This window comes from Drosophila navojoa, chromosome 2 (genome assembly GCF_054131105.1).
Source record: "Drosophila navojoa isolate 15081-1374.11 chromosome 2, UAZ_NAV_1.0, whole genome shotgun sequence".
Lineage (NCBI taxonomy): Eukaryota > Metazoa > Arthropoda > Insecta > Diptera > Drosophilidae > Drosophila > Drosophila navojoa.
In genome coordinates this window covers 22,061,404-22,078,942 of record NC_142890.1, presented here as the reverse complement: position 1 = coordinate 22,078,942, position 17,539 = coordinate 22,061,404, and the positions used below count along the sequence as shown (strand labels likewise).

At 40.3% G+C, this 17,539-nt stretch overlaps 8 protein-coding genes across 12 annotated transcripts; 5 read left to right on the top strand and 3 right to left on the bottom strand.

The window, feature by feature from the left end:
• The first annotated feature begins 110 nt into the window (after positions 1–110).
• On the top strand, positions 111–1,302 carry LOC108659243 (flavin reductase (NADPH)). The gene is made up of 2 exons (XM_089265736.1): positions 111–431; positions 495–1,302. The coding sequence occupies exons 1-2, from the start codon at positions 359–361 to the stop codon at positions 1,043–1,045; spliced, it is 624 nt and encodes a 207-aa protein (XP_089121862.1). The 5' UTR covers positions 111–358; the 3' UTR covers positions 1,046–1,302.
• A 729-nt stretch (positions 1,303–2,031) lies between these two features.
• On the bottom strand, positions 2,032–4,657 carry Naa80 (N-alpha-acetyltransferase 80). 2 transcript variants are annotated; one of them, XM_018112081.3, is made up of 3 exons: positions 4,261–4,657; positions 3,227–3,332; positions 2,032–3,126 (listed from the first exon to the last, which is right to left on the bottom strand). In XM_018112081.3, exons 2-3 carry the CDS (start codon positions 3,257–3,259, stop codon positions 2,623–2,625), a joined length of 537 nt encoding a protein of 178 aa, XP_017967570.1. In that variant the 5' UTR covers positions 3,260–3,332; positions 4,261–4,657; the 3' UTR covers positions 2,032–2,622. The 2 variants fall into 2 exon arrangements, with proteins under 2 accessions (XP_017967570.1, XP_017967571.1); XM_018112082.3 differs by lacking the exon at positions 3,227–3,332 and having other exon boundaries at positions 4,261–4,646.
• Positions 4,658–4,723: 66 nt separating this feature from the next.
• On the top strand, positions 4,724–6,118 carry MED6 (mediator complex subunit 6). Its single transcript, XM_018112083.3, has 4 exons — positions 4,724–5,304; positions 5,363–5,537; positions 5,597–5,702; positions 5,765–6,118. The coding sequence occupies exons 1-4, from the start codon at positions 5,114–5,116 to the stop codon at positions 6,052–6,054; spliced, it is 762 nt and encodes a 253-aa protein (XP_017967572.1). The 5' UTR covers positions 4,724–5,113; the 3' UTR covers positions 6,055–6,118.
• LOC108659235 (uncharacterized) lies at positions 6,066–8,438 on the bottom strand. 2 transcript variants are annotated; one of them, XM_018112070.3, is made up of 3 exons: positions 7,559–8,438; positions 6,442–7,494; positions 6,066–6,384 (listed from the first exon to the last, which is right to left on the bottom strand). In XM_018112070.3, exons 1-3 carry the CDS (start codon positions 8,124–8,126, stop codon positions 6,131–6,133), a joined length of 1,875 nt encoding a protein of 624 aa, XP_017967559.1. In that variant the 5' UTR covers positions 8,127–8,438; the 3' UTR covers positions 6,066–6,130. The 2 variants fall into 2 exon arrangements, with proteins under 2 accessions (XP_017967559.1, XP_017967558.1); XM_018112069.3 differs by having other exon boundaries at positions 6,066–7,494.
• A 119-nt stretch (positions 8,439–8,557) lies between these two features.
• Snap24 (Synaptosomal-associated protein 24kDa) lies at positions 8,558–10,509 on the top strand. The gene has a single exon (XM_018112078.3). It carries the CDS (start codon positions 8,840–8,842, stop codon positions 9,476–9,478), a length of 639 nt encoding a protein of 212 aa, XP_017967567.1. The 5' UTR covers positions 8,558–8,839; the 3' UTR covers positions 9,479–10,509.
• On the bottom strand, positions 10,499–11,812 carry Mpi (mannose phosphate isomerase). The gene is made up of 2 exons (XM_018112076.3): positions 11,236–11,812; positions 10,499–11,177 (listed from the first exon to the last, which is right to left on the bottom strand). Exons 1-2 carry the CDS (start codon positions 11,810–11,812, stop codon positions 10,564–10,566), a joined length of 1,191 nt encoding a protein of 396 aa, XP_017967565.1. The 3' UTR covers positions 10,499–10,563.
• A 450-nt stretch (positions 11,813–12,262) lies between these two features.
• On the top strand, positions 12,263–15,463 carry DppIII (dipeptidyl peptidase 3). 2 transcript variants are annotated; one of them, XM_089265734.1, is made up of 5 exons: positions 12,274–12,397; positions 12,679–12,937; positions 13,000–13,306; positions 13,433–14,324; positions 14,389–15,463. In XM_089265734.1, exons 2-5 carry the CDS (start codon positions 12,762–12,764, stop codon positions 15,387–15,389), a joined length of 2,376 nt encoding a protein of 791 aa, XP_089121860.1. In that variant the 5' UTR covers positions 12,274–12,397; positions 12,679–12,761; the 3' UTR covers positions 15,390–15,463. The 2 variants fall into 2 exon arrangements, with proteins under 2 accessions (XP_017967557.1, XP_089121860.1); XM_018112068.3 differs by lacking the exon at positions 12,679–12,937 and having other exon boundaries at positions 12,263–12,397.
• Positions 15,464–15,608: 145 nt separating this feature from the next.
• On the top strand, positions 15,609–17,463 carry LOC108659238 (uncharacterized). 2 transcript variants are annotated; one of them, XR_016197693.1, is made up of 3 exons: positions 15,609–16,605; positions 16,678–17,247; positions 17,321–17,463. XR_016197693.1 is itself a non-coding variant. In XM_018112074.3 (2 exons), the coding sequence occupies exons 1-2, from the start codon at positions 15,736–15,738 to the stop codon at positions 17,188–17,190; spliced, it is 1,383 nt and encodes a 460-aa protein (XP_017967563.1). In that variant the 5' UTR covers positions 15,609–15,735; the 3' UTR covers positions 17,191–17,275. The 2 variants fall into 2 exon arrangements, 1 of the variants encoding a protein (XP_017967563.1); XM_018112074.3 differs by lacking the exon at positions 17,321–17,463 and having other exon boundaries at positions 16,678–17,275.
• The last annotated feature ends 76 nt before the right edge of the window (positions 17,464–17,539 follow it).

Sequence of the window (17,539 nt, the reverse complement as noted above, 5' to 3'; positions counted from 1 at the left end):
CTTCATGACAATTTACATTTTGTAGTGAATTTTTGTAAATAAAAGTATTTGTGGAGGGGAGTAGATAACATATCTTACTGATTACTTTTTATCTTTTTTATAAAGCTGACGGCGCTTACGAGCACTGCACATTAATAGCGCATGCATCTGTGTGTGTGTGTGTATGTAAGGCATAATCAGCTGGACAACTCAGGTGAGCAGCGCAAAACGGCAATCACTTTTGATTGTAATTGGTGTGCGATAAGTCAGGAATTGAATACTGTGATATTGCTATTTCTTGATTCAATTACTGAAAAGTGTTAACAGCATAGCCTGTGGCTTTCATTTCGTTCCAACACAAAGAAGAGATAGGAGCATTATGCAACGGATTGCAGTAATTGGTGGCACCGGCATGACCGGTCAATGCGTAGTGGACTATGCATTAGAAAAGGGTAATGTACAATGTACAACCTTTGCAATTTAGTTCATGTGAGTAAACCTAAATGTTTTTTCAGGTCTGAAAGTGCGTTTACTTTACCGCACAGAGCCCACCGTGCCGGAGCGCTTCAAAGGCAAAGTTCAATTAGTTCAGGGCGATGTAACTAATATAGAGGACGTTAAGCGTCTGATTGAGGGCGATGGCGTAGTGGACGGCGTTTGCGTTATACTGGGCACACGCAATAAACTGGAGGCCACAACGGAGCTCTCTCGCGGCACCGAGAACGTCATAAAGGCCATGAAGGATGCAAATCTCAGGAAGTTTTCCATTGTGATGTCGTCGTTCCTTTTGCGTCCTCTGACCGAGGTACCCGCTGTATTCCACAAACTAAATGAGGAGCACCAGCGCATGTTGGACTTAACAAAAGCATCCGGCTTGGACTATGTGGCTATTTTGCCACCACACATCGCCGATGAGCCAGCCAGTAGCTATACCGTGGTGCACGATGAAGCACCTGGACGATTGGTATCCAAAGAAGACTTGGCTAAATTCATTGTAGATTCCTTAGATCAGCCTGAACATTATGGCAAGGTTTGCGGCATTGCCAAAAGCGCTAAGAGCGCTTAAATAATACGCTCAAATGGACGATCGGCATGACATCAGCAATATAGTATCCCCTACGCATATAAATGGGAATCAATCTGCAGTTGGTTCTTTATTAACGTACAATTAGCAATGCTATTAAAACCTTTCAAAGGCAAACTAACAATAAATAATATTTGATATATTCATACTTATCTACATGTATGGATGTGCGTGTGTGTATATTATGTATGCGCACTGTAAACTTTCCATTTTAAAAAATAAATAAATTTAAATTGCAATTACGTGCGATATCAATTGGCTATCCGGCGCATGTTCGGTCAGACACCTGAAATTTCTAGCCATTAGCAGCTGTCGTATAGCCCGTCATGCGGGTATTTCGAAAATGTGCACCTGCAGAAATCTTACACGAGCTAGCAAGAACTATATGAGGCCACAGATCAAGCTGCTTGCTGTTTCCGCTTTCAGGCCCAATGCCAATATTCATTAAACAAGTGCACGAGAATAATATGAGAGAAAACTACTAAAATGTGTCCAAGTACAGGTCTCTATTCATATATTGAATATGTTTCATAATATATTTAATTGCTTGATAGCAATTGAGAGATGTTTGCACTTGAATAAGTTTCTCTTAAATTTCTCCGAGATTCTAAATTTCAATTACACCACAGTTCCACACAAAAGCATTTCGTCTATCGACAGTTTACTGTATGCACCCACACATCGGCACATTTGCTCTCATTTGCGCTCACGATTCTGGTTTATTTTCGTGTAAATGAAATATTGTAACGAAACTTTCGACTCTCTCGTTGGACGACCGACTGTGCCTCGCCTATTTCTGATGCAGCTGTAATAAAAATAACATTACCGGGTGGGCACACATCAATTTTTGGCTTGTCGCAGCACCATGAACTTGAACTTGTCATAGATTTCTTACGACAGATAGCAGATGGGTGCTTCCGTTTTGTCTTTCGTGCATTCCTCGATTAATCACATAAAACACAATGCGCTTAAAATGTCTACAACTTTAATATAATTTATTGCCATACATTTGTCGCTTAATGCTACGTTTCCAATCTCGATATGTATATCTATTCTACAGTTATTTGGAAGATAATTGAGCTATCATATGTAGGTAGATAATGTCTAATTAGCATTCGAGCAAATAACGCCACAACAAATCATGAGAACATAAATCATAAATTAATAATAATACATAACTAAATTAACATCAATATATTATGAGCAATATATTTTATAACACGCCAATTACTTAGTGTCTATGTGGGTGTGTGTGGTAAAGCATTGGTCGATAACGGTAACAAAAAATACATGCGGAAAGTAATATTTAAAAATCAACACGAGCGTAATATGAATGTTTTTGTTTTTCTTTTGTAATCGTAATGGAATCAGAAGCAAACGCTTGAAGGCTTCGACGGCTCTGCCGCTTGGCAGTTTCTATATATATGTATACTATATATTTATGGGACTAAGCCCAAGCGTTTGCCCAATTTGACTAGTATAACAGACGTGCTCCGGTCAAGTTGGAACCGTTCGCAGGTTGGTTAAGCCAATACTACTACTACTACTGGTGCTGACGTCTATAAGACCTTCTTCATGTATTTCTTGTTAAGATTTTGTAAGCTAGGCAGCTCGCAGTGGCGCGGTCCATACATAGAAATAGGGGCACAGTATTCGTAACCAATGCGTTCGTAGAAACCATCCTGGTCAATGGTCGACAGGTAAATTGTATTTAAGTCGAGCACCACACGGCAATAGTCTTCGGCAAACTTCATGATTAACTTTCCAAAGCCCTGGCCACGGTACGACTTGTCCACAACAACAGACTCTACAAAGCAAGCCTTCTTTTTGGATGTGATCGGACTGAGCTTCAGGTGCGCTATCACACGACACATTCCTTCCGTGGTCAGAACCAGGCTGCAAGGCAGCGTATCACAAGAAGCTTGTAGAGAGCGCATGCGTGCAGTCTCCGAGCGCGGCCATTCGGAGTTGATGAGCGCGCATGTATCCTTCATTAGCTCGGGAGCGTTGTGAATAGGCACCACATTGAATGGACTGCCGGAAACATTGAACGGTGGAAGCCCCTGTAAAAAAAATCAAATATACTAGCAACATGCCAATAAATATAACTGTTAAAGAAATAATTCGGCATTGCATTTGCTTGGCTATGAGTGGTCCAGCTACCTCATAGTACGGCTCCCGTTTAACATAACGCATATCGCCTTAACTGATAAACTAATTGGGCCGACTGTTGTTGTGCCAGCATCAGGCTACCGAAAAGTGACAAAATCTAAAAGAGAACAAATAAAATTCTATTCGTTTCGAATCGAAGTACAACTAAACTAACACTTGTTAAAATGCTTCTGATTTATATACAGGCGAACAACTGGATTATATGTATGTGTATTTAGAACAGATTGGCTATGGAGTATGTAACATTGCAATTTGTACACATTGGACAATTATTTTTGACATTTGACTTGTGAAGTACTACGCTACATACATATGTATATGTAGTGTATAAATTATGTTGAGTAAATTATTATAAATAACAATATGAGTAAAACAATTATGAGTAAAATCTCATAACTAGTCAATTGAATTTGTAATTTACATTCATAAAGACATTCTTTTTAAAACATAATGGAAATAACATTTGCCGAGCGTTGAACTTGAATTCAAGTACTGCAAAGCTTTGAGATAATAACAAAATCTTTAGCTAATTATAAACAAATCCACTATATTACTTGAGTATTTATATACATATGTATTTCATTTTAGTGACCGCGACTAGAATGTGGGCGGTAAGTCATGGAAAAAGCACCCACATATATTCACATTCTACAATACATACATACATATATACATTACTACACAACTACATACGCATGTGTTTGCTTATATTTTTGTCCGCGAAAATCAAGGTGATTCATAAAAAAATGTATTTCTAAACGTAAACGACACTGCACGACCTTGACTAGCCGATTCGGCAAATAACATTATGTATAAACATATTTAAGCACATTATTTTGAGAAATTGGTTAAGATTTAAGCATATGACTACCATTGTACATACATACATATATATGAACATACATACAAACAAGTGACTAATAAAATTGGTTGTTCATGTACATAGCACAGCATACACACACACATACTTAAACTCGATTTATAATTGTTGAACAATGTTTATTGATTTTTTTGTTGCTGTTTACCATTGCGAGCACTCTTTGCTCTTTGCGTTGTTGTTCCTCACGAGCGCCACGACGAAACGTACAAAGCGCACTGATATAATTTCCAATTCTGACGATCCGAAAAATGGGCCAAGTTCCGCAGGCCGAGCAAAAGTTTAATATACAATTGATGTTGATGATAATTTTTTGTTTGTGTGTTTGTATTTGTGGCGGTAGTGACGGCGTTGACGGCAACAACAGTTTACGCTTGGTTAACTTTGTACAAGAGAATTTTTTGGTTTGATATGTATGTGTCAGCCCTGTCTCTATGCTTTAATTCAAATATGATTTTAATTTTAACAGCAGCCGTTACGCTTTGTTTTATTTTTAAACATATTGTTTAATATTTTCATACGTGTGGAGCGAAGGTATGTTGCCACCTTGTTGATAAATGCAGCGCACTGCCAACTTTCTGGCAAAGTGAATCGGCTGGCCACCACAAATTATCGAGCATTTATAAATACATCGGAAATAATAAACAACAAAATATAAATAACAAAAAAGTGAACTACTTGCGCTTTACAGCAGACATCTTACAAATCAATGATAAGACACATCCATTGCAATTAACAGTTTAATAGTGAACTTACAGCGACCTAGTGCCGTTATATTTGCCAAGGAGCAGCTGTTGAATTTTTCTGTTCGCGACACTGAAATAATTATTACACAACAAATAAATCAAATAAAGACATATCGACAATGTGCAACATTATAAAATTGGCAGCGTACAGTCTATAAATAATTTGTAAACAAACTGAGAAAGAGGAAAGACGCTCGCGCAGCAAATAGCAGCAAGCCATTGACACTGACAGATTCACGTGCAACAGCCGCTGAAATGGCGAACCGACAAATGGCGCAGGCACCAGAAAACCCTTTACGTTTATCTTGGCACGATACCCAGATGATGGCGACATTAAGTCCACAGACCGTTATGGACTACTTTTGTCGTAAGAGCAATCCCTTCTACGACCACGTCTGCAACAACGAAACGATAAGAATGCAACGTCTGGGAATTGAGCACTTACAGTGGGTATTTCATGCAATTAATTGAAGATTCAGTTATTGAATTATCTCATAATTACAGTAATATGGTTGGCATGGAGTATATTTTGCTTCACGTCGCTGAACCTATTCTCTATGTCATCCGCAAGCAGCATCGTTACAATCCTTCAGAGGCGACGCCAATTGCCGATTACTATATAATTGGAGGCACCGTATACAAAGCGCCCGATCTGGCCAACGTTATAAACGCGCGTATTGTGAGTATAGCGTAGTCTCTTTTTTTCTGCTTAAACATAAAATGATGGTATATTTTCAGCTTAACACAGTTGTTAATCTGCAGTCCGCATTCGAGGAAGCCAGCAGCTATGCGCGCTATCACCCCAACAAGGGCTACTATTGGGACTTTTCGTCCAACAAAGTTTGTAAGTAGTATTTGTTATTCTATTATATTCTAGATTTGCAAATAATCATATATTGCTTTTAGTGTCTGACAAGTCTAAAAATGATAAAAAGGATCCGAATGCAGCCAAGGATGACAACAGTGGCACTCTCTTCCAAAAGCAACGTGTGGACATGTTGTTGGCCGAATTATTACGTAAATTCCCACCGCCTATACCACCGATGCTACAAAATTTGCAGCAGCCACTGCAAGTAGCCTCGGGAACCGAAGGCAGCATGGGCGCGAATTCAGCAGAGAATCATGCCATTGGGCCATTGGATGTGGCAACGGAGAGCATAGACATGAAGCCGCCGCCTGAGAAGAAATCGAAATGATTGGCGAGCAATTTAATCATTTAATCGTATATTTGATAACTCTAAAGTAAACACAACTTAATCTAAGGCATTTGATTTAATCTTCCTTTGGAGCACTCAGTGCAGCAGCTGTGGCCGGCTTCTTGTTCTTGGAGTGTACTGTCAGGCAGTGGTTGGTGTAGTCGAGGATGCTCTTGAATGACTGCTTGCAGATGTGGCAGGGCACGGATTTCGTGGGCGTACGATAGACACCAGCATGGGCCACACTTTTAGGAGCCTTCTTGACAGATGGTGGCACCATTTGCATTTGATCTTTGGGTGCTGGGTCTACAGCTCCACCGCTATTGGGGGCTGCAAACGCAGAGAATGTAACAAAGGATTTTCTTCCTGGCCTTGGCTTGAACTTACCTATGAATGGCTGTTTCTCTAACTGATGCATTATGCTAGCACGCGGCTTGGAAGAGCTGTCTGAACTTCCAACTGCCGTGTTACTAGTCATCTTAGGCAACTTGGCCTTTTGAACATGATTCAACTCTGTGAATGAGAGCTTACGCTTCTCTCCTGGTGGTATTTTGTCACAGTTCTCCATCAGGTGAATGTGTAGCGCGCGTTCCAGGACAAATTTCTTATCACAATACTTGCAGAAATACGAGTTCTTGTTTCGCGTGGCTAATGCACTCTTCATGTGCGTATCCATGTGCATATCCAGCGACTTTTTCTCAATGAAGCTGGCGGTGCACAATCGGCACTTAAATTGGAGTATTGGTCGAGCTGTGGCAGTAGCTACGCCCACAACTGGTTTTTTTGCCCGTAGGACGATTGCATTGCTAGACGAATTTTCAGTACAGGAACGCAGCAACAGGGATTGGCGGTAGGTACTGTTCCCTATGGGAACACTCTTGGTCGAGGGCAAGCAGCTACGGCGAGAAACGGGATTACCTATAGCTAGCTTGCGTGCTGGACTATTCAATGTGGTTTTCACAACAATCGACATACGCTGCTTGAACGTGGTGCCACTAGCTGTAGGCAGGTAGGAGCGACGAGGACGTGGCAAAGGAACTGCTGGTAGCTTTGTTGATTTGTCGGGCTTGCTTGAGCACTCTGTGAGCTTGAGAGCTTTGACAATCAATTCGGACACTTCATTTACCATGTCATTGACCACAGAAGCCTCTTTTGCTTTGATTTCCTGTTCAAATGCAACCAATGGAGCCGTAGACGGTATAGCTATAAATGGCTCCACGCTAGATTTTGGGCGATTATCTACAGCCGATACAGTTATATGTGGCTTCTCAATTGAAACTGGATGATCAACTGCAGTTAAAGTAGAAACAGATGAAGATGGGCGTTCAACAGAAGAAGCAGATGGCACAGTTATGGGCGGCTTGTCATTTGAGGCTGGACGATCAGCTGCAACTATCGGAGAAGCAGACAGTACGGATATGGCGGTCTCCTCGGCAGAAACTGAGAGATTAAAAGAAACATATTTTTAGCAGCTACTAAAAACAAATATTACTTTGCTATTTACCTTCCGTTATATTTTCGAGCACAACATTGGCGCTCAAAGGGTAAACACTACTCTTATTATTGTTTTCCTTCACCGAGTTTTCTTCAAGTGTCACATTTGCCTCGCTGAACATAGTATTGGTTTTCACTGTGGAGACTGTGGCGTCTATGGTGGACGACAATGTTGAGTTCTGCTCATCTGGCTGGGTATTTTCCTTTTCGGCATCCACTACTGTCGAATTTGGACGCATGGCATGCATTGTCATATTTTTTGTAGGCGTCGAGCTCAATGCGTTGTGTTTATTTAAAATACTTTTGTCAAAAGGGCGCAATGGTGAGCCCTGATCCTTGGAAATGTCGTTCTTCATTAGAGTGTCAAGTATTGTTTTCATATCGTTCTTCTTCTCCTCCAGTGTTTCGTCATGTTTTAGGTCCTGATCCATGTTTTGCATTTCTAAATAGTGACTAGTTTGCGAGGCCATTGCCGATTGCCATTTGCTGGCCAGCGTGTCATCGGAATCGCCGTCAAAGGACAAATAAACACTAAGGCTTTCTTCGCCGGAAGCAACTGAACGACTGGAATTCTCCATAGTTGAACTGAGTATCAAAAATTCTTCGCTTAATTTTGTGTTACAGTGATGCACAATATATATAAATTCCTAGCTTATATTAAATAATTAATTACAAAAAACTCGCGCTGAAGATCACTGACGCTTAGCCTTGGCTGTACCAACAACTATTCGTTAATATTTCAAATGTATTACCCAACACTAAACGCGCCAACCACTTATGTATGAACGGCGGTAAAAATTAATTGCAGCTGCGCGGTGAGTGTTCAAAATTTTTTTTTTATATATGTATATTTTCTCAGCTTAAATTATATGTTGTGCTGTTCTAATATTGTACTGATAGTTTTTAGTAATATCTGTTGAAATTTACAACTTCGAGGCTTGCTATAATTCGATATTGAACAGCCCTGGATTATCGGTTATCGGTGTCGTGTATATGTATGTCGATAAATTTTGTATATACACAATTGGTTCTTGTATTTGCATAAAAAGACTTGCCAAAATATTGTACAAACTAAGATAAATTTTCGATCATTATTAGTGAAATTTAAGTTCCAGTTCCTATTATAAAGAAACGAGCTTGACATAACGATAATTCCTATAAACCCATTGTGGTGGCGTCAGCACGGATTGTGACTCACTTCCTAAATTTCGCGAACCTAAACAGAGAAAAAATCGCAACCACTTGCTAAGTCATCAGTTTGACGTAAACACCCGTACTTAATAATCACGTAATGGCTGCAGTCGGAGAAAATGAACCGCGCACAGAGTTGCAAGAGTTGCAGCTTAAGTCTGCCCAAGTGGCCGATGAATCTTTAGAAAGTACTCGTCGTATGCTCAGTTTGATGGATGAATCCAAAGAGGCTGGCATACGCACTCTGGTCGCCCTAGATGATCAGGGCGAGCAGCTCGATCGTATCGAGGAGGGCATGGATCGCATCAATGCTGACATGCGAGAAGCCGAAAAGAATCTCAGTGGCATGGAGAAATGCTGCGGCATCTGCGTGTTGCCCTGGAAGAAAGTCAACATTAAGGATGACAGCGACAGTGCCTGGAAAGCCAACGACGATGGCAAGGTTGTCGCTAGCCAGCCGCAGCGTGTCATAGACGAACGGGAACGTGGCGGCATGGGAGCACCTCCCCAATCCGGGTATATAGCACGCATAACCAACGATGCACGCGAAGATGAAATGGATGAGAATTTGGGACAAGTCAACTCAATGCTTGGCAATTTGCGCAACATGGCCTTGGACATGGGATCAGAGTTAGAGAACCAGAACAAACAAATCGATCGCATCAATGCCAAAGGCGATGCAAACAACATACGCATGGATGGTGTTAATAAGCGCGCAAACAATTTGCTCAAGAGTTAAACGAAGAAATTCTCAACACTTGAAACGATGATGATATATGATAACCTAATCAGAAGCTTCTTCTCATGCTCCTACTCCGCTCTTCACTTACGTGGTACAACTTACTATCTCACAGAAACATTCACAACCAACAGCAAGAGAATCAACAACAACAACAGCAACAATAAGGAACAAATGTTGTGGGCACAAATTTAGAAGCAGCAGCAACAATTTTAATTTATATATTTGCTGCTGCTGCAATATCTAATTTTATATATATATATATATATATATACGTATACGCTTGCTAAAGCAAATATGGAAAATATCAACTAATGCGACTAACCCATCTATACAATAATATGATTATATAGCTATTTGTATACCTATTGTCTAATAAGCACGCGTTTACTCGCAACCAGAAGTGAAAAACACAAATTTTATAATGAGATTTTCGTATAAATTTATTTACATTTTTTTGGTACAAACTTTTTGAGGCATTTTCCGACCTTTACGATGAATCAAACTAGACCACTTTATGACAAAAAATATATGTATTTACAATTTGTGCGGCCCGAAGTGATGAAGGCATTTATTCAAGGAGTCAACGGAACCGAATGGAACGCGAACGCCTGGTTGAGAATTATTAAATATTTAAGAGTAGTGTCATATTCGTAGCCAATTTATGTGCATTCTTTGTGTACGCCACTTTGTTAATACTATACAAAATACAGTATAAATATATGTATATTGATGTAACCCCTATCTATTTATAATATATACACACACACAAATGTTTATAAATATATATATATATATACATCTTACGTCAAGCAAAATGTAAACCCAGTTAATAGATTAAGTCGATGCAAATTTGCTTGTTTTGCAGTAATCTTAAATTCGTTATTCACATGGAAATGTTTATTGGGCTTATATTGATCGATAATGTTTTTTGATTATATTGATTAGATTTAACCCCGCTTTAAGAAATTATTATTGCCACTTAAGTTTCAATAGTAGCTGTTATAAATTGCATCAATGTAAAAATATAACGTGTTTGGTTTATTTCAAATTTCAAATCAAAAATCACACCACAAATTTACAATCTAAGCATGACGAAAATAATTATATGTTGCAATGTAAGCGGAAAAATTATCGCCGCAGTCCTCAGCATGCAGGAACTCAATCGCGGGAGCTGCCTCAACTGGAATGTAGATAATGCTGCCACGCGATACGGTTATTTCCTTGGGGCCATCTTTTGTGGTTAGTTTAAGAATGCGCATCCCGGTCAGTGTCAACATGATAGAGCCGTATTTCTGTATCTCTAGTTTGTAAGTATCCACAGTGTGGCTTATAGCAACGTGGATGACAGCAAAATCGTCAACAGGTGGTGCGAACACCTCTACGCAATCATCGATACGATATGGCATAAACAATTTGCATCTCGCCGGCTTGCCCTCATATATCACAGAGGAAATTAACTGCTCAACATCTTTGTACTTGGGCGTAAGTCCCGCACGAATGACATTATCGGAACAAGCCATGCACTCCACACACTCGCCCTCTAGATATGCGTGAATCTCATTGGCGCCCAAGTATATGCCCTGGCCAGGTTTCAAATGTATTAGGTTTAGAAAGAATAGAGATAGCACACCGACGTCACCAGGAAAGTCTGCATTGATCTTGTTAAATACACTCAACAATTCGTTGCTCTCGAGTTCTGCACAAAAAGAGAAATAAATCTAACTGAAATACTTTAACTGATTTTGCCGACTTGCCTTTCTTATAATTTTTGGCTATCTCCTTGAGGCACGCAGCAATCTTAGCATCGTCGGATCTCATTAGGATCTCGTAGCATGCCTTTAAGCTTTCCGTATCCCGTTTTTGGTGCAGCTCGAGGACTGCCTTCTTGCCGATGAGTTTGGACAGTGGCTGGAACTCGTCAATGTTATCGATGATATCATCGATCGGCTGAAAACCAACCAACGCTACGAAGGGTGTTAGGGCAATGCACATCTCCGGCTTGTGGTTACTATCCTTATAGATTTCCGGTCGTTCCGCGTGCAGACGCTCAGCTTCGCATTTATTGGGATGCACTTGAATACTCAGTGCTTTTTTAATGCTCAACACTTTGAAAAGATATGGCAGTTCCATCTTAAGAACACGGTCTAGAGTTTGTCCTGTCTCTTTAACAATTGAAACACCGCAAAAATGGGTGCCCATCCACATTTCCGCGTAGGGCTCATCATCTTTCAGGACAAAATCTGGATCGTTAGCCATTGCTAGTTGTGCAACGGCCGAATGAATGCCATTTTTGCCCCATTCGTAATTTTTTACCCAGCCAGTGAGCTCCATTGTCCTAACGCCTGCGGAAAAAACGTCTCTATCTGCTGGGGTCAACCTGAAGGTGATAAGAAACATATGACTTGTACAGCTGTATGGGGAAGTGGGTGGCAATCCATTGGCAACAGCGTATTATTTTTTGCATATATGCCAGCTCTAATCTGGTCCACTCACCACGCCTACAATTGCACATTCAGATAATAAATTTATTAGATTTTTAAACTATTTTTTTAAATATTTGATCTACATATTTTTAAAATGTCAGATAGTGTGACCGCAAACGGTAAAATACTGATTTTCCAATTAGAATACAATATTTGAAGAAAGCATTTTTAATCTTGAGATTAACAGACAGTTCTGAAAAGTTGATGCCAAAAAAATGTGAATTAAATAAGGCGCATTTTCTTTTATCTCAAATTCTTTGTAATTAAAAATGTATTTATTTTTTGTTGATCGCTGTTAAACATGTAACAGTTAATGTTATCGCTTGGCAAAGCTTACAGAAATATCGTTAAATCGCAACTATTGGTCATCGCTAGTGACAACTTGCACTTTGTCGGCATTTTTTGTTCTTTTTTTAATTTTATAACTTGTAAGGTATGTAACAATCAATATTACATTTTAAGTTTATTGTTAACTTGAGCCTGCTACTTTCTTTGTTATGCTTTGCGTGCTACGCCCTAAAAACAAACGGTTTCATAGCATTAAGAGGGCCGCATGCGTATGTACTTAAATACAAAGATATACATTCACACATATATATATATATGTATATTTATATGTATGTACAAAACACTTTCGACGCGTTCATCATTTCTATGTTTATGTTTTTCATCGTTTGATATAATTTTGAAATTAAAGCGTTTTACATTTTGCAGTTGTGGATCAGAAAATTTTTTGATTGTTTGGTATTAATATGAAAATAAATTTAAAAATTGTATAACAGTCAAAATTCTCCGTCATGTTGCTAGTTCAGAAAATTCATAGATTCCGTCAACTAGGACAGTTTTGCCAATTAAATTTTCGAACAGTCAGCAGTTATACGTTAGAGCGGCGTTTCCAAAAAAAGTCAAAGCGCATTCTTCTAAATTCCGGTAAACCAAGTACACCAATTGGGCTCGCAGCCATTAATTACAGGTATTCCACGGCTAGACGATTAGCTCTTCTAAATGCATATCTGATTTCTCTCTTCGTTGTAGCACACGTGTTAATCTGCCAGAGTTAAACGTCATGGCCAGCAAAACCTCACATTTCGTGCTGCCCAATACACAGCCCATTGCCGATTTGGATTGTAAAAATGCATTTGAAAACTTAACCGATAAGGAAAAGCTGTACGCTCATTATTTTAGCAAGGCATCGTGGGATGGCGGCCTCGTCGCTGTCATCCAGTCCAGTCCGGAGGCTCCACTTATCTTCTCGCTGCTGCATCGCATTTTTGTTGCCGAAAAGCCCGCGGAACTGAAAATGAAAGCACTGAAAGCAGGCGCCACAGAAGATGATTTTACAGTAAGTATATATAAAAAATGAGTTGAATACGATAATCATTATTTAAGATCTTACTGTAAAAGGTTGATTAGGTTGTTATCTGTCTCCTGTAAATCTGCACTTAAACAATATATCTTATCATTGTAGGCATTCCTTGTTTACGCTTGTGGCGTGTTCGCAAATGCAGGCAATTACAAGGGCATGGGTGATAGCAAGATTGTTCCCAATTTACCGGAGGAAAAATTTGAGGCAATTGTGCGATCGTCGGCTGCGTATGCAAATGAGCCACGTGTAACCAAGACATTTGAAAAGGTGAAAAATCTGATTTATGCGCTGGATGCGCGCAATGAAGTGCTCGGCTTTGCGCCAAGTGGTGTAACCACATACTGGTCGGATAACTGCACCAAGGAGGATTCAGAAATAGTCAACGATTGGCTGACATCGAAGCGGATTGAGCCATATATGTGTCGAACATTCAAGGTGACCGAAAACGGAAAAACATTCTATGACGTTAAGCTCGGCTCAGTTGCGAACTCCAGCAAAGAAGGTATTACTTTGGCGCTGGAGGAATTTAAGGGCAACCAATTCCGGGTTACCCGCGGCGATTATCAACCGTTGCTGCAACGCGTAAACGAAAATTTGCGTCAAGCGAAAAAATATGCTGCCAACATTAATGAAGAGAAAATGATTGAGCATTATATTAAGTCCTTCGAAGAGGGCTCGTTAGCCGAGCACAAAAACGGTTCCAGATGGTGGATCAAGGATAAGGGACCCGTCATTGAGACATACATTGGTTTCATTGAAACCTACCGCGATCCAGCTGGTGGCCGAGCGGAATTCGAGGGCTTTGTAGCTATGGTCAACAAGGAAAGCTCTGCTAAATTTGCCGAATTAGTCAATCGTGCCGAGAAACTTCTAGAATATTTGCCATGGACACAGGCCTATGAAAAGGATTCGTACTTGAAGCCAGATTTCACGTCCCTAGATGTGCTAACCTTTGCTGGAAGCGGAGTGCCCGCTGGCATAAATATACCTAACTGTAAGTAGAGAATTATAGAAAAAAAAAAAAACGATAATTCTGATTATATATTTTATACTAACAGATGATGAAATTCGTCAGGATGAGGGTTTCAAAAATGTTTCGCTGGGTAATGTATTGGCCAATATCAATCGCAAAGATTCCATACCTTTTCTATCCGACGAGGATCAGGCGCTAATGAAGGAGTACAAAGTAAAGGCATTTGAGGTGCAGGTTGGATTGCATGAATTGTTGGGACATGGCAGTGGCAAACTCTTCCGCATTGACGAAAATGGTACCTACAACTTCGACGTGAAAACAGTAAAGAGCCTCGTGACTGATAAACCCATTACCAGTTGGTACAAGCCTGGCGAAACATACGATACGAAATTTGGAGCTATTGGTTCATCATACGAAGAATGCCGCGCTGAAGCAGTAGGCCTCTACTTATCTCTACAGCGGGACATTCTGGAGATATTTGGTTTCAAAGATGCTGCGGAGCAGGATGACATCATTTACATTAACTGGCTCAGCCTAATTTGGAACGGCATGGGGGTTGCCTTGGAAATGTACAATCCCAAGTCGAAATTATGGCTACAAGCGCATTCGCGTGCTCGTTTTGTCATCATGAAAGTTTTGTTGGAAGCTGGTGAAGGATTTGTCAACATCAAAGAGACTGAAAACGGGAAAAATCTGTTGCTTACATTGGATCGTACTAAAATCCAAACGGTTGGCAAAAAGGCGCTGGGCGAATTTTTGACTAAGCTGCAGGTTTACAAATCCACCGCTGATATCGAAGCCGCTTCCAAAATGTACGAACACTACTCAGAGGTTAACGAAAGTGGACCTTATCCTTGGGCAAAGTGGCGCGACATATGCTTGGCACACAAGAAGCCGCGCATTATTTTGGTGCAGGCTAACACGGTGGTAAACGGAGGCAAAGTGGAATTGAAGACCTATGAGCCAACTCATGAGGGATACATTCAGTCGTGGGTTGAGCGTTATCCTACCACTGACATTGATGATATATTGGAAGATATTGTAGAGCACGATAAGAAGTATTTCCCAACTGCCTATTCTAAATAAAACAGCTGCGAATGGCTCGTTCATGTTAATTCTGAATATAAATATATTACAAATCTTTATATATTGACAAACAATGCAGTTTCCCTTTGAAACATCGTAAAAGCAGTTGATCATTGCAATTTACGATCTCGCTATTGTAGTTGCCTGATTGTTTGAAAAATCCTTGTTCGACCTATCGATATATAAATATCGATATAATGAAGAATATTAACAATGATAAATACAGGCATCTAGGCTAAATATACACACTTCTTTTTTTTTTTTTTTGTTATACTTTTATTGTTTGGTTCTAGTTTCTTGTAGTTAATAGCTTTTATTTAATTTGTTTATATGTCCTTTTGCTACCATGGCAACGATGAGTGGGATATGGGCGCATCCAAGGGATGCACAACCCGTGGTTTTTGCTACAAAGGCGCATAAAAGATTTGTACCCATTGACGAAAACAAGCTCTATAGAACCGAAAAACATTTCTGCAAGACCTTGGTCGAAACTGATCAAATAAAAAAAGTCCAAGCTATGGAAAATAGACGACTTCCTCAGACAGTTAACGCCGACGTCTTGTTGACTGATGAGCTAAAGCAACTGAAGCGTCAGGAGTTCGTCGATCGCAAGCGCCGTCAACAGCTGCGCAATGACTGCGAGGAACTGCGACAATTGGCCGAGCATCTGCGATTGGCAGCGATCACTAAGGACCTCGAGGAGCATATGAGGGAAATAAATAGAAGTCGACAACTCGCAAATCATGTGAAACTGCAGGGCTTACAGCGTGCCGAGGCTGAAAGGCAACAACAGCTGGCCATGGAGCAAGAAAAAGAGTTGCGCAAAAAGAAGAAGCAGGAAGAGCTGCGAAAGACACTTATATCGCAAGTTGAAGAGCGGCAGAAATGTCGCCAGGGCCAATACGTACAGACGCTGGCGGAGCGGGAGGTCCGCATGGCCATTCAGCAGCAAATCGAAGAAGAAGATAAAGAGCTTCAGTTGGAGTTACAGCGCCTAAAGATCAAGAAGCGAGATGATATTATTCAGTTTATAGAGGAAAAACGAAAATACGAGGCTCTGCAAAAGGCGAAGCTCAACGAAGATACCTTAAAAGCATTTGAGATACAACTGGAGGAAGCTAAGCACAGAGAGGAAATGGAGAAGGCCCGACTTGAAGCGATACGTAAACAGCAGGAGATTAGTTCGCGAATAGGTCAGCAGGTGCTTGAAGTTGAGGTAAGTCTAGTGGAATCTAGCATAGTAAACCAAAAACTCTTAAAAGTATCCTTTTTAACTTTTCCATTACAGAATAGAAAAAGGCAACGTGACAATGTCTTGCTGGATCTGCTGCAGGCAGAGTACAAAGCGAAGGACGATGAACGCTACCGGCAGCAGCTCCAGCAGGAACAACTGGAGCGCCAGCGTACCCGCCAAGAATTAGAACGCTACCGTGCTGAAGCCTATGAGCGACATTTAGAAGCAGTGCGCAAGAAGAAGGAACAAGCTGTTGACAAAGATTCTTTCAGCATCGACATCCACGCATGCGGCGATAACGAAATTCTGATACGCCAACAGCGGAAGGAGCATGGTGCTCTGCTTCTGTCAATGATTGAGGAGAATAATCGGAAGCGTGCCGAAGAAGCAGCCGAAAACATTCGATTTTTCAATTTGAAGGCGAAGTCAGACGCCGAGCGCCAGGCACTCATTGAGGAGGAGCGCCTGAGAATGTTGAGTTCTGTGCCGACTGAGGTTCTGAAATATTTGCCAAAGCAAGTCCTTTCGGAATCGGACCGAAAGTATTTCAACGTGCAAAAACAATAAGAGTTGAAGCATCAGTGCAATTGAATCCGAATATTAGCCATCACTCATTGGCGCGAGGTCATTACAAATTCTAGATAGTGGTGTTGTATAAATAAGTGAAATAAATATGTATGAAAATATTTAATTATAGCAAAACCCTTAGTTGGCATTTCAAATAAAGACACCCAACCCGCCCACAATGCGTACGTGACGTGTCTCATACATTGCTGAGAGTTGCCACATTTCTTTGAAACATTAATAAAAATACTTAAGGCTGGTATGCTAATCACGGCTTCATAAAAGAAATTTTTGATATTCACAGTTTTAGAGCGCGATTCGAAGATATTTATTAAATAAATTTAAAATACAT